This window comes from Globicephala melas, chromosome 9, assembly GCF_963455315.2.
Source record: "Globicephala melas chromosome 9, mGloMel1.2, whole genome shotgun sequence".
In the NCBI taxonomy this organism is placed as follows: domain Eukaryota; kingdom Metazoa; phylum Chordata; class Mammalia; order Artiodactyla; family Delphinidae; genus Globicephala; species Globicephala melas.
Window position 1 is genome coordinate 51,396,175 of NC_083322.1, and position 15,470 is coordinate 51,411,644.

General features: G+C 35.1%; 2 protein-coding genes across 2 annotated transcripts in view; both read right to left on the minus strand.

The window, feature by feature from the left end:
• The window catches only part of STK31 (serine/threonine kinase 31), an 84,866-nt gene extending 73,421 nt beyond the window's left edge, over window positions 1–11,445 (minus strand). The window contains exons 1-5 of the mRNA XM_030856962.2: window positions 11,418–11,445; window positions 11,277–11,329; window positions 5,642–5,740; window positions 2,050–2,124; window positions 427–585 (exon numbers count right to left, since the gene is read on the minus strand). Coding sequence (XP_030712822.2) covers window positions 427–585; window positions 2,050–2,124; window positions 5,642–5,740; window positions 11,277–11,329; window positions 11,418–11,445 — 414 coding nt within the window. The remainder of the gene's footprint in view (window positions 1–426; window positions 586–2,049; window positions 2,125–5,641; window positions 5,741–11,276; window positions 11,330–11,417) is intronic.
• FAM221A (family with sequence similarity 221 member A) overlaps window positions 5,686–15,470 on the minus strand; it is a 40,008-nt gene continuing 30,223 nt past the window's right edge. The window contains exons 7-8 of the mRNA XM_060304553.1: window positions 11,277–11,329; window positions 5,686–5,740 (exon numbers count right to left, since the gene is read on the minus strand). Of these exons, the coding sequence (XP_060160536.1) occupies window positions 11,318–11,329 (12 nt within the window). The 3' untranslated portion in view covers window positions 5,686–5,740; window positions 11,277–11,317. The remainder of the gene's footprint in view (window positions 5,741–11,276; window positions 11,330–15,470) is intronic.

Here is a 15,470-nt window from a genome sequence, read left to right on the forward strand (position 1 = left end):
CCACTAATTTCAAATTTGTGATATTTATCGCCAGGGCTAGATTAAAGAGCACTTTTATTTAATAAATACTTTCGCAAAAGCAAAAAACAAAATAATTAGATTCATCATTCTCTCCATCATAAAAGAGACTATCCTTTGAAGCTTTCACATCAGAAGAAACTACTTACATTTATTATATGTGTGCACATATACATACACACACACACACACACACATATCAGTCTTATCTGATCAAGAATGTTTACCTAGCAAAGATGAGCACAAATAAATAATTGTCTGTGAATTATTCTATAATTTCATATTTTTCATTAATTTATACAAGCTTTTACATCAAAGAAAATTAATGGATTTTTAGCACACTTATACTGCATTTCCAGCACATAGTTTTACTTTCATTAGCAAAAATATTTACAATCTTTGACTTGCCTGATCAAACTGGGTAACTTCTTGGCCAGAAGGAATCTGTAGTCCCCAAAGTCTATACTTTTTGGCAACACTAGAAAACTGTAGATCTAAAGGAATCTCAGCTATATCAGATCGACTTAGAATTTCACTATTTCCATAGTCAATATATCTCACCAGATACTGGAAAAAAATGAGAGAAATGCTAACACAGAACTTAGATTAAATATCTCCAAAGAAACTACCCATTTGCTGCTTTCTGTTAACTACCTGTAAATCATGATAGCATTTTACCTGAAACTGACAAAATGCATTCAGAAATGAGAGCTCCAGCAATATCCTCAAAACACAGAAAATCCATAGTCCATGAGATCCCGAGGATTTCTATATTTGGTACTAGTTCAACCAGGACCAAACTACTATTTCCAACAGTACCATTTCTCATTTTGATTTTTTTTAAACAATAGTATTTAAATAAAACATAAATCTGTGAAACTTACGACTCTCTCCTATCTCAAATGTTAAAATCAATCAACCTTCAAAATCAATCAACCTTCTTAAATTCAAGTTGGAAACAATAAAATCTGAAAATAAAGGCAAAGTTATGAAACTTTCTTTGATAAACTTAAGCCTATTCTGTTAGATCTTGGAAATGAATCAAATTCACCCTTACCTCCAGCTCTATATCTGTGTGAAAGGTAAAAAAGAAAAATAGTTTATTACAAGGTCAAAAGCCATCTCGTCCTTTAATTTAAAAAAGTTACAGCCAAACCAAAAGCAAACACAAAATATCATCTTCAGTTGTCAAACTGTGGAGAAAAGGTCTATTTCACTAAGATAAACCACTACCCATGACAGTAATAAATCACAAGATTTTTTAAAGATATTTGGAACATTACTCAAGGTGTTTCACCTTACCTTCTTATTACACCAAGAACAATATTTACAAAACATACATATTATAAAATATTTTAAGTCCAGGAAAGTAGACACAGAAGAAAACAGTAAAAGAAACCCTACAGAGATGCTTTTACAGAGCCTGCAATGTGCAATTGCCAGCAAACAGCTACTCAGAATCCTATCTCCACAAATTCCCTTAAAAATCTCCCACAATTTCACAACGTAAAAAACAAAATAGCTAAATGCAAAGAAAATTCATCACATTTAACCAAGGCGTGAGGAAGTGGCAAGCCAATCTTCATTATTAACAATATGCATATCAACTAAGTAAAAGATAACCATAACTTCAGGATCAATCAAATATTCTCTTCCTACTCAACCTTAATAGAATGAACTTTTACGTTACTCAGCAAGAATCAAACATAATTATTAAGAACTGAGGTACAAAGGACCAACTGGTCACCAAAAATAATCACAAATTATGTAATCTATACTTGGATAATCTGGGGTGATTATACAACAACTTAAAATCAGAAGAATATTCCTGAATCTGACTTGTATTTTTTTAAGCAATTCATTTCTTTTGTGTTCTCTACAGGGAAAAATTTATGTTTTAATCAGTTTATAAGTTCATTCAACCATATTTTATTACTACTATGAATAAACAATGAAGAACTAAATAAGCATCAAATTTTGGAACCAAAATAAATATTCCTCAGAGCAAAAAAATTGAACACTTGTTCCTGCCTTTTCATCACTGATTATTTTCAGTACTTTGCATCTGTACCAACATTTATCTTCAGAAAATAATCCTCCATAAATCTACAAAGAGAAAAAGAAAGTAAAATTATTTGGCATTTTAATGAATTTAATGCTAAGTAGATCAGAATAATAATTAGCGTTTATTAAGGACTTACTATACACAAATAAGCACGTATAGATAACAACCCTATGAGGCAGGTACTTTGTTTTCACCATTATATGCCCAAAGTCATAGTAGGCAGCAGAACCAGGATTCAAATTCAGGCAACTGACTTCAGAGTTCATTATGTTTTTCTGCCTCTCCAAAAAACAGGAGAGAGAAGACGAAAGACATAAAAACAGAAAACTCAAAAAAAGGCCCAAGCATCAAAGACTTAAAGTCATGCTGTTTTGATGTCTGAAGACATAACTGGTACAATTAATTGTTCTTAAAACACAAACATGCCAAGTACATGCCACTTAAGTCTAATTCTCTACCATGGTAGGATCCCTATGTCCAACCAGACAAGAAAGATTCTTACACTTTTTACTTTATACAGAAAGGCTTCAGTGTTATTGTAAATGTAAGTAAATAAATTACATTAGATAATATCCTTCATACTGAACCTTCATATATTTTAAATTTATATTTTAATTTAATTATGTTTAATAGAGAACAAAGAGAAAAATTTACATACTTTAAGTCAGTGTCTCAACCTCAGCACTACTGACATTAGAGACAGGATAATTCCTTGGTCGGGGGACGGAGGCTGTCTTCTGTCATATGCGTTGTAGGATGTTTAGCAGCTTCGCCCCCTGGCCTCTATGTACAAGATGCCAATAACACTCCCTCCAGTTGTGACAACCAAAAATGTCTCCACGCATTGCCAAATGTCTCCCGGGGGTGGGAGTGGAAGATACAAAGTAACCCCAGGTTGATAACCACTTTAAATCATACATTCTCAATGGGAGAAATATTATCCCCATAGGAGTAAAAACTGGTTCTTGGAGCATGGAGGAGAATCTTAGATATTACAGTGGTTTGCAGTCCTCCAAAGTTCAACCCTACCTGACAACATAAACAGATATCCAGTGTATCTGTGGTGTTAAAATGTCTTGCAGAGAGGAGACCCATTAGGGAAAAAAATGCCTTAGAAGGGCATAATGAAAAAAAGGTTGAGGAGCATGGCTTTAAGTGATGGAGTATAAAATTAATTTATCACTCTGAACTAGGACAAATTCACAGATTATAAAGCAAAAGGAATACAGAGGGTGAAATGTAAAAATCCTCAACTCCTCAAAGCAACAAAGTACAAATCAACTTAGACACACAAATGGATAGCTAAGAAAGCAAATGCTACAAAGGACAGGTGTGTTCAATTACCACTTGACTCTGGTTCCCTCAGCTAACACTCAACAACTGAAGGGCAAGAGACAGCACAAGTGGCATGGTACCCTCTCCTAGCCATCTTACTTCATTTTTCAGCAAGCAAACAGGTTTAGTAGCAGAAATACCTGATCATCAACCGTCCTATCCAATTTCAAACCTTGCAAAAGATCACATTACCGTTAGTTACGATTTTGTAATATATACCAATAAAATTAACAATTCAATACAAGGCAAGTGACAGAAATGGTGTATCATTGCAACCCAGTCTAGGTAGGGGTGGGGATACCTCTAGAAATAGAGCTCGAACCCAACCAAACTGAGCAATCTAAGGTCCTTGCCTCTGTTAGTGTGAATAATCACAACCACCATCATAAATACAAATCTATCCCAAATAGGTTTGTCTTGAGAGCACAGTCAGAACTATATAGTCATTCCCACTGTGCCTAGTCCCAATCTTCTCTCACGACTCCACAATTCACACCCCATGTCCTGACTACATGGTAAGAGGAAGAGAACTACTCAATCACTAAAGAAAATTTACACACAATAATCCATTCACAGATAATCAGAGGTGGCTAAGTAATCATTTATAATGAGAAGTCTATTACTGACAATAGGTTGAATTTTTTGTAAATTAAGTAATTTATTTTGCATTCAACAGAGGAAAAACGGATATGTCTTAACTCATAATACTATTAAACACAGTCACAGACTACAAGGATGTTTAAAAAAAAACCCTAAAATCTTTACAAATTGCATTATCTTATCCATTCTGATGCTCAGCTCCAAGCTACAATCCTTTCTTCCTTCTAAATTTCTTTTTATACCTTTTTATATATGTCATTGGGGTTTAAAATTATTTTTAAATAAAACTAAATAAAGGCACATTATTAAAAGAAAATCAAAGTATACCCAAAGAGGTAAAGAGTAAGACTTCCTTCCCAATACTCTTCCACTTCCTGAAAATTTTTTGGAATGTTTTTGATCCACAATTGGATGAATCCATGGATGTGGAACCCATGGATATGGAGGGCCAACTGTACAGAACTTCCTACAAATCAATCTAGACAAACAACCTTGAAAACTGGGAAAAGATCTCAATAGGTACTTCACAAAACAGGATATCCAAATGGGTAATAAAACCTGAAAAGCATGCTTAAGCTTAGTACTCCTCAGGAAAATGAAATTAAAATCACAAAATAACAATACACACCCACCAAAATGGCTAAAATTAGAAAGACTGACAATGAGAAAGGTTGGTGAGGACACTGAGGAACTGGAACTCTCATACTTTGCTGGTAAGGATGCAAACTGGTTCAATACTTTTCCAAACTGATTGGCCAGTACCTACTATAGTGAAACATGCCTACCCCATGACTTGGCAATTTTACTCGTAGGTATATACAAAAAAGAAATAAGTTAAAATATCCATTAGAAGGCTTGTATAAGGATTTCACAGCAGTTTCATTCACAGTAGCCAAAAACTACAAACACTCCAAACGCCCATCAAAGGAGAACAGATAAATTTTGGTATATTTATACAGTGAAATACTGCATAGCTTGAAAAAGAACAAACACACAATAATATAGATGCACACAATAATATGGATAAATCTCAGAAATTACGTTGAACAAGCCAGACATATACAAAAGAGTACATATTGTATAATTTAAGAACAGGCAAATGAACCTATGGTGATAGAAGTCAGAATAATGATTACCTTTGTTAGGGGACTACTGACCAAGAATTGACTGAGAAGGGGCCTAAGGGAATTTTCTAGGGTGATAAAATTGTATCTTGATCTGGGTGGTGATCACACAGATGCATAGATATGAAAAATTCATCAAGAGATTAAGAGATACACTCTTCACTGTAAGTTATATGTCAAAAAATATATGTACATATATATATTGTCCAACTGTTCTCCATAAGTATGTCTCTTACAAATTTTTATGAATCAGTGTCAAGGGCAAGGATTCTATTTTGTTCACCACTGTATACTTAATGCTTAACACAGTGCCCAGTACCTAGCAGATAGTTCATAAGTATTTTTGAAAAAGTAAACTTATTATGACTGTAGTTTATACAAATTCTAAAAACTTGCCTCTTCCTTTCAAATATATTAAAAATTCCAAAAACTATAAAATCTGAGACACAGGAAAGCTAATAAGAAAGATAGAATAATTATACCCAAGAATATGGCTCACCTTCTTTGGATCAAGTTTCCCAAAAACTGAACTGGCATGGGGACAGACTTCAGACAGTGAACAACCAATCTTCATAATATCCTTATTTCTACTGATACTCTAGAAGGAAGAACAGATATAGTATAAGATTCAGTAAAATATTATTTGACAGTGTTATGCAAATGAGGGTTCTACTATGCATAATACTTAAAAGGTTTTGGAGCATTAGAAATTAAATCAATTCTTATGTCATTATTTTTTCATAATTCAAAAAAGTTCTTTGTAAGAAATGGAACTAGGCTATAGAAAATTTTCACTTCTCAATGAGTTCAAATTATTTGGAATTCAAACTAAGATACCAAATATTATTAATATCATATTAAGAGGTAACTTTAAACAATTGTCTCTGGGTTTTACTTTAGCTCTAATTGCTCAAAATAGATACCATATTTTGGTCAAATGACATGGATCTTCTCACATATTTGTTGTTGTAAAGGAAACAGATGTAAAAACAATTTCCAAATGTACAGGTTCTCTGTATATAAATACTGTAATCTAGTTAGTAAATTTATTTCTCACAGGGGCATGGGCTAACAATTTTGAAACTACTTTAGGTGTATACTAGGACTGAACAAGTAAGTAAATATGTTCTAGATAATGAAAGCAGGGAGAGAGAAATTACAAATAAGGAAAGAAGGCTAGAATGAACCTGCAGTGTTAGATTACAATTGGAAAGTATCAGTATGAACTCGTGTGTGTGTGTGTGTGTGTATACATACACACACACATATACACAAACACACATATATGTGTGCATGTGTATACATGTTTGTGTGTGAATATATGCATATATGAAAGACACACAGATACAGATGTGTATATGTGTTAGTTATATATTTGTACTTATATAGTATATTTATAAATATATATATAGTTCCTATCTCTGTCCACTGAGAGAGCCTAGAAACAATGACACTCAAGTAGCAATAAGCACACCTAGTGCCCAGATCTTGATTTTTAAACACCATTCTCCAATAAAAGGAACAAGAGTTCTTTGGAGAGTGGTTGAATCCAGGGCTAGGACAGGGAAATAAAAGATGATCCTGGAACATCTGGTGATGCCAGAAAGTAAAGTAATATTCAAAAAAAGAATGGGTGCATTTTAAAGGATACAGTAGCTAATGTAAACAATCTCCTATTGGCCAAAGCTGGAACAATTTAAACAACAAAATAAATGATAGTATGGGATTATAATCCATGGAATAAATACCCATGGTTTTATATTAATATAAATAATTGAATAAATAAATACATAAATGCTGGAGAGGAAATAGCTCTTCCTTAAAGAGGAATTCCAATTAATAAATGTAGAAGAAATGAGGAAAATAGAAAACCATCATTAGGCAAAGCCCATAGCAATAAATAAAAAATTCGTGGGTAAAAAGTTTAAGAGAAACAAGATTAGATAGTCTCAATGCATCTCCCTCTAAAACACTTATTACTTACAAAAGGAAACACAGTAACTTTACAATTAAGAAACCCAGCAGTTACCACCTTAACCAAGTGGATCAAGGTTAACATCATCAATAGTGAAATATAACAACATCATAAATCCCCAATATGACATAATTTCAGTACACATCACTTCTGTAGTATTACTGCCAATCTATTTATGAGAAATCATAAACAAATAAAAACTGACCAGAATTCATTAAAAATGTCAAAATCATGAAAAATAAGTATAAATAAAGGAACTATCAAAGGTTGGAAGAGACTAAGGATACATGACAACTAAATATAATGTGGGATCCTGAATTAGATCCTGGAATAGAAACAACAAAAAAAAGGCGAGGCGGGGACGGGGAACTGGTGGAATTTGAATAAGGGCTGTAGTTAAGATTTAACAGCATTGTACCAATGTTAATTTCCTGACTTTGACCCTTGTACTTTGGTTATGTAAAATGTTAGCAACAAGGAAAGCTAGGTGAAGGGTATAAAGAAATTAATTTTACAACTTTCCTGTAAGTCTAAAGTTATTTCAAAGTAAACTGTTAAATATATATATATATGTTCTTTAAAAATATATCAATAATGTGAAGTCAGAAAGAGAAAAATATTGTATATTAACGTGTATATGCAGAATCTAGAAAAATGGTACAGATGAACTGGTTTGCAAGGCAGAAAGAGAGACACAGATGTAGAGAACGTATGGACACCAAGGAGGGAAAGCGGGGGGCGGGGGGGCGGGGGGGCGGAGGGTGGGATGAACTGGTAGATTGGGATTGACATGTATACACTAATATGTATAAAATAGATAATAAGAACCTACTGTATAAAAAAAAGTAAGTTAAATAAAATTCAAAAAAACAAAAAACAAAATATATATATCAATAACATATTCAATAAGACTAGAAAGAACATGATTATCTCTGTAACAAAATAAACTCTGAAAGAGCAGTTCAAATGACATCATGATGAATATAAGTACTGATAAACAGTAAAAATGGGAAGTGAATTTAAACTGACCCCAAGACACACTTGAAGCAGCCTTTGTAAATAAACTCCTGGAATGAGCTCGCTAAAGTTCAAAATACACCAAAGTACTTTACATAATTAGATTTTGTAGGTATATGGACTAGCATAAATGGAAGCTCTTCTCTTTCAAAGGTCAAACACTTAAGATTCCTTCAACTGCCACTCATCAAACTAGGCCTACCAAAATTTCTGAAGTGTTTTCATGTAAATGGCTTAAATGGCAGAAATCCATAGTGGTAGAAAAACAGAGACTATGTGTGAGCAAACCTTCAACTTGACCTGCCTCCACGTGTTTCTAAATCTCTATTTACTCTTCATCTACACCCTATCCCAACCTAATTAAATGTTAAAATTTGCATCTTTTCTCTCCTGCCATATTCTTTCTGTAGGATTACTATTTTATTGTCGCCCTTCCTGTTACACAGGATGTACACAACTGGTGTTAAAAAGTACAATACATTCTACAGCTGAGCACCACTTTCTGTAACTGAACAGGCAAAGAAATTATACTGAACATCAGCATCTGGCAGTATTTTTCAGAAAAAAAAAGTGTCTAAAGTGGGTTTAAATTGATTAACACTATTAAATCACTTCTAATATTTGATATTATATGATTCAATACAGCCATACAATTACATAAAATGTGTTAACATCAAAGAATACAACCAAAATTAAGATAGCAAACAAAGCCTATATAACTTTTTTTTAACAGAAAATACTCTTGAAACCTGCATGTAACTGCCCATTCTTTTAAAGAAAACCTACTTAAAGCAAAATTATCAACCTCCAGAAAAATCACACACAGTAAGCCTATCCCCACAAAGTGTACAAAATGCACACTTGAAAAATACAAAATTAAAACAACTGTAAGCAACAGGTGAGCTGCATATTTATAAGAATGTGAAAAGAAGTCCTCCCATTTTTAGCGCTGTTGTATAAAGAACTGTCTTTTGATGTGAAATTCATGAATTGTCCTGTTGGGACCACACTTTACAAAAATACCATGTTTTTGAAATGAGATTACAGAGCAAGATAGAGCATCTTAGCAATGTCACCTTACTGAAGTTTTTTTCTTTGATTTTTACTACTTTATCAAAATATATCAAAACTTTATCAAACATCAAAAGATGTTCCTTAGATATGTAGGATTCATTTTTAAAATTCTTGCTTAGAAACAATATACAAAGGAGAAGCACATTTATTCCCAATCACACTCCTGAAAGATGCTTCTCAAGGTTGAGAAGGGTCTTCTCTCTTTTTTTTACTGGTTGTTTTTGGCCTTAGCATGTGTTAAGATGTGAGATTTCAGGTTAGTCGACTGAGCAAACTTCTTATTACAACCGTCGAAGGGGCACATACAGGACGTGGCTCCGGTATGGATTCGCACATGTGTGCACAAACAATTTGCTTCTCGAAAAAAATCATTCGATTCATATGGACGCCTTATCAGTTTTCACTTAATCTTTTCATCCAATTAAGATATTTTTCCTCACTTTTTGAAATATGTTTAAATTTCTACAGGGGCCTCAACTTCATGGTTGAAATCAGAGGTTGGCAAATTATGGGCTCTCTTACCTGTTTTGGTAAATAAAATTTTAACAGATCACAGCTATACATATTTATTTATGTATTGTCTATGGCTGCCTTTGCACTACAATGGCAGCTTTTGTAGAGCTGAACAGTTGCAAAAGAGACCCACAAACCTTAAAATATTTACTATCTAATATTTCACAGAAAAAGTTTGCTGACTCCTGGTTTAAATCATAGTTCCAAATTCAAGCAACAGCTTCACATAAAGGTCAATAAAAATCAAAGTCTAGAGCTGCAATGACCAATACAATAGCCAATTCTTACTTGAAATATGGCTAGTCTGATTTAAGTTGTGCTGGAAATCTAAAACATACACTGGATAGGAAAAAAAGGAAAATAAACTATCTTGGTAACATTTGTATTTATTATATTTTGAAATATTTTGGATATGCTGAGTTACATAAAATATATTTATTAAAATCAGTTTTGCCCATTTCTTTTTACTTTTTTATGTGCCTACTAAATTTTAAATTACTTATATGGCTGACATTGTATTTCTACCAGACAGTGCTGGTCTGAAAATCTTATTTAAGATAATAAATGTTTTTCCTACATAATGAGCTTAAAAATATCATTTATCATCCAACCTGGAACAATGTTGAGAGGGTCACAGGTGCTATTAATGCAGAGACAATGGGCATTGAACCAGAACATTGTGGGCAACCTTTAGAAAATATGTTCATAAGCACAGATACAAATTTGCCAAAATTTTTCTATGACTATCACCCTTCTAAAATGTTTTCTATATAGATTTAAGAACACTGAGTTAATCATATGTCTTCTATAACCTTTCTTCTCATAAATCCTATTTCCCACATTGCCAATTCACTCTACCCGTACAAAAAGGAGTTCTCAGGCTGTAGAAGTACAGAGAAATGTTATTCCCTTCCCTCCTATATCATGTAGTTCACAAAATTAAAAATTAGTGAGTAATTGTGTACCTCTGAGGGATTCACCTTTTAAATTCTGGAACAGAAGCACTTTGGTGACTTGTATTTAAAACTGAGTAAACTTATCTGTCCTGACGCATGCCAATGTAAAATTATAAATGTTCCATTAGTACTTCCAATTATATGATGAGAAAAACATTGTACCTCAAATTCAAAATTAAGCCAATAGAAAAAAATGACTGAAATTTTAAAACTTAGTATCACTTAAGAAACAATCTTATCAGAGACCTCTAGATGGGGCTGTAACTTCAGAAATACAACAGTTTTTCAGCATCTTCAGTAATTTATGCAGCCTAGATGTGCTAAATTGAATGTAATTCTAAAACCACTACAATTTTGCTGTTTTCTTTTTTAACTCAGGGTATTATGAGCATACTACTCATAATTCTGATATTAAGTTCCAGCTGTAACCATTTGTCTTCTAATAATGCCCTGTGTTAAATAATGTTCAATAAAAATTAAGCATTGAGAATAACAATGATATATATACATTACAGGGTTTTTATTTTTATTTTTGTTGGGGAGGACCTGGATTAGTGGAGGAAAGGGTGGGAGAGGAAATCAACCAGGCTACTATTTACCTGGGCCCAAAACGTTACTGCATCTTCTACATGACTTCCAATCACATCTTCAACTAAAACCAAATCACAATGCAAAGAAAATTAGAAATTAATCAAGATCATCTAGCTCTTACAACCAAAAATAATTTTTAGTGTCAGTACCTTTACTGTAATGTACTTCTTCATCCATTTGGACAATTCCTGAAAAACTAAAACAATTCAATACTTTGAATTAGGTTCTACTAATCTGTCCATTAACACTGAATAAAGACTAAACCATATAATGTCCGAATTCCTCCAAATACGTTTTGTCCTAAGTTATCAAAATTTAAACTCTATATTAAAAACAACCCCAAAGATATTTTCTTCAATAATTGTTTTCAGTATATTGTATTTTGCAATTTCATCATACGCAATTTCTATCTTTGAAATTATCTTTTTAGCCAAACCTTTACAAATTTACATTGAAGTGTATAATTCATGCACACTTTGATCAGTTAAATAAATACTTCAGAACAATGTGCATACTCTTTTAAAATAATTGATGCCCTCCCCAAACATGAGTAGGACTTCCATAATTTAAACAAAAAGAAACACTACAAACATATGTAAAACAAATGCTTCCGACTGGTATTTAATTTTTAAATAAACATATCTATTTTATTTAAAAGGCATAGTTGTTTCTGCTTTTGAAGATACCCTGCATTTAAAAACTGCAAAATGAATCAAACTTTATACATACCTTCAAAAATAATTTTCATTAAATAATTTGCTTTCCCAACTGCAAAATATTTCAAGATAAATGTCTACAAGTTTATAAATTTATCCTTAAAACACCAGAAGATTGCACTTTACATGCATAAATGTTATTTTTTTCAAGGAAATGGAAAACAATAAAATTTTTAAAAGAAATTTAAGAGTTAACTAAACATCACTACACCAAAGCTCCAAATACTCTCCCAACTATGGGGGGGAAAGTTAACCCTATGGGGGGGCAGGGGAGAAGGTCGTAAAAATTTTTTAAACTTTATTCTTATTTTCGTTACAACTTTAAAAAAAATTTTTCGCATACACTAACACATCTTTAAAAGAAGGATTCTTCCTCAAATACTGGCCAAAAGTAATTTTTAAATTGAGCAAAAACTTGTAAAACCAAGTTGGAATCTGTTCAGGGAAACTATATTTCACTGGAAGACACTGGCTTAAACTTAGTAAAAATGAAAATGTTTACTTTGGAAATCGCACCACACGATCTAAAAAGCCACAGCTAGAATAACGTTTAAATGTTACTTTTAAAGGGGTCAAAAAAGACTTTTCCACATGGTTATGAAGGAAGTGATGCCGCACCCACTTTCTGCAAACCTGGATTACCAAACGGCACTTCCAATTCACATCGAGAGTTTCAAATAAGTTTAGTCCAGGTCGCTCCTTAACACCTATTTCAGGAGGGATTTCGAAGCTTAAACGGCACGTAGTTTGCGGGAAGAGAAAATTCCACCCGACAACAGGCCTGCGGGTCCCTGTCTTCACCCAGAACACGCAGGCCTCAGTTATTTGCAGGCCGGCTTCGCCTCCCGGCACCACACTCAGCAACTGGGGTGCCTGTCACCCTCAGAAGTGCGCCGGCGGCTCGGAGACCAAGAAGGCCAGGAAACGGGCCGTGCCCATACTGGTCAGCCCTAAAGACCACCAGAGGTGAAAATACGGTCCCTGAAGCAGCCACCATCGAACCTACGAAAAAGACTCCTACTGACCTCGCACTTTTCGCCAGAGAAGTTCTAGAAAAGTGCCCCCGGCCCACACGCTGGGCCCTCAGCCCTCCGTCTCTAGGCCGTGGCTCGCAGTCAGCTCGCCGTCAGCTCGCTGTCAGCCGGACGTGACGCAAGTGCAGAGGCTTACCTCGCGTGCCCCGGCCACTCTGGCCCCACACTGCGCTTGCGCGATCTTTGCTGCGCCTTCATACTGGCTCAGCGCGAGCCGGTGCCTCGCTCACTTGACCACCGAGGCCTGGGGGCTCAGGGCGGGGCGTGCTGGCTAAGGCCAGGCACCCGGCGGGCAGTGCGCGTAGACTGCGCCTGCAAAATTTATGGGCGGGTATTCCCAGCACCTGCGGGCTAATGGCTACTTCTTTAACAAGCTTTCAAATAATGATATAAGGTGGTGGCTTGGATTTTGTGGCCTTTCCTAATTTGTGCGCGGTGATTAAAATTTTAAAGCAGCCAAGTTAGAAGAATTCCGGCATTCTTTTTTACAGGTGGAAAGGAGAAAATGACTTTAGTTAATGAAAATGTGGTTTTCAGATTGGTAGCTTTACAAGCATTTCTCGGTCCAGCCTAGCGTCAGATCCCTCTCTTGTGTTGCAGCGTTTTTCACATTAAGGGGGAAAAACTAATATAGCTTATCTATCCGGTTATAAGCAGATATTACCCTTTGTGGCAAACCGTTCATAACAGTAGAAAATTATCTGCATTCATTTTTTTTTTTTTTTCTGGTACGCGGGCCTCTCACTCTTGTGGCCCCTCCCGTTGCGGAGCACAGGCTCCGGACGCGCAGGCTCAGCGGCCATGGCTCACGGGCCCAGCCGCTCCGCGGCATGTGGGATCTTGCCGGACCGGGGCACGAACACATGTCCCCTGCATCGGCAGGCGGACTCTCAACTACTGTGCCACCAGGGAAGATCCCCATTAATTTTTTTTTTTTTTTTTTTGGCAGTACGCGGGCCTCTCACTGCCGCGGCCTCTCCCGTTGCGGAGCACAGGCTCCGGACGCGCAGGCTCAGCGGCCATGGCTCACGGGCCCAGCCGCTCCGCTGCATGTGGGATCCTCCCGGACCGGGGCACGAACCCGCGTCCCCTGCATCGGCAGGCGGACTCTCAACCACTGCGCCACCAGGGAAGCCCCCCTCCATTAATTTTTAACTGCTTGATTGAAGTATAATTAATATACAATAAGCTGCAGGTATTAAAAGTACATATTTAGATGGCTGAACATATTATATACTGTTGCAGTCATCCTCACTGTTAACAAAGATAACAGCCATTTCCTTTACCCCCCCAAAAGTTTCCTCATGCCTTTTTATAGTACTTGGCTCCTCATGTCTACCCCAAAGAACAGATTCTGTTTTCTGTCACCATATGTAAGTTTGCATTTTCTAGAATTGGATGTTAATGAAATCATACAGTATGTCCATTTTCTCTGTTCTCTTTCATTCAGCATAATTATTTTGAGATTCATCCATTTTTTCACATGTATCAATAGTTCGTTGCTCTTTATTGCTAAGTACTATTCCACTGATACCAGCTGTGGGGTTTTAGTAGATACTCTTTATCAGATTGAAGAAATTACCTTCTATTCTTAGTTTGCTGAGAGCTTTTATCATGAATGTATGTTCAATTTTGTCGAATACTCCATCTATTGTGATGATCATGTGGTTCTTTTTTAATTAGTTAATTGATTAGTTAATTAATTAGTTAATTTAATTAGTTAATATGATGAATTACACTGGCTAATTTTCAAATGTTAAACCAACCTTGCATCCCTTGGATAAAACCCACTTGGTCATGATGTATTATCCTTTTTATATATTCTTATATTAGATTTGCTAAAATGTTAAGAATTTTTGCATCTATGTTCAAGAGGGATATTGGTCTGAAATTTTCTTTTCTTGTACTGTCTTTGTCTGGTTCTGATACAGAGCAAAGTAGATGACCTTCCTTCTGACATATCTTTAGGAAGTCAGTAGTAGCCCAATGCTACATCACAATGCCTATGCCATTCACTTCACTTCATCTAATCATGTAGCCACTGTATCATCTCACATCATCACAAGAAGAAATGTGGCTACAGTACAACAAGATTGTGAGAGAAAATTTTTATCACATAATTTTTTATAGTATATTGTTATAATTGTTCTATTTTGTTAGTTATTGTTAATCTCTTACTGTGCCGAACTTATACATTAAACTTTATCATAGGTATGTATGTATAGAAAAAATGTAATATTTATAGGGTTTGGTACCATCGACGGTTTCAAGAATCCACTAGGGGTCTTGGAACATATTGACCAGGGATAAGGGGGGACTACTGTATTCTGCTGTCATTTGGCTGAGTGTTCTGTAAATGTCACTAAGATCAAGTTGGTTAATAGTTGTTCAGGTCTTCTATGTCCCTACTGACTTTATATCTACATAACCCATTGGTCAGGGAGGCCCTTAG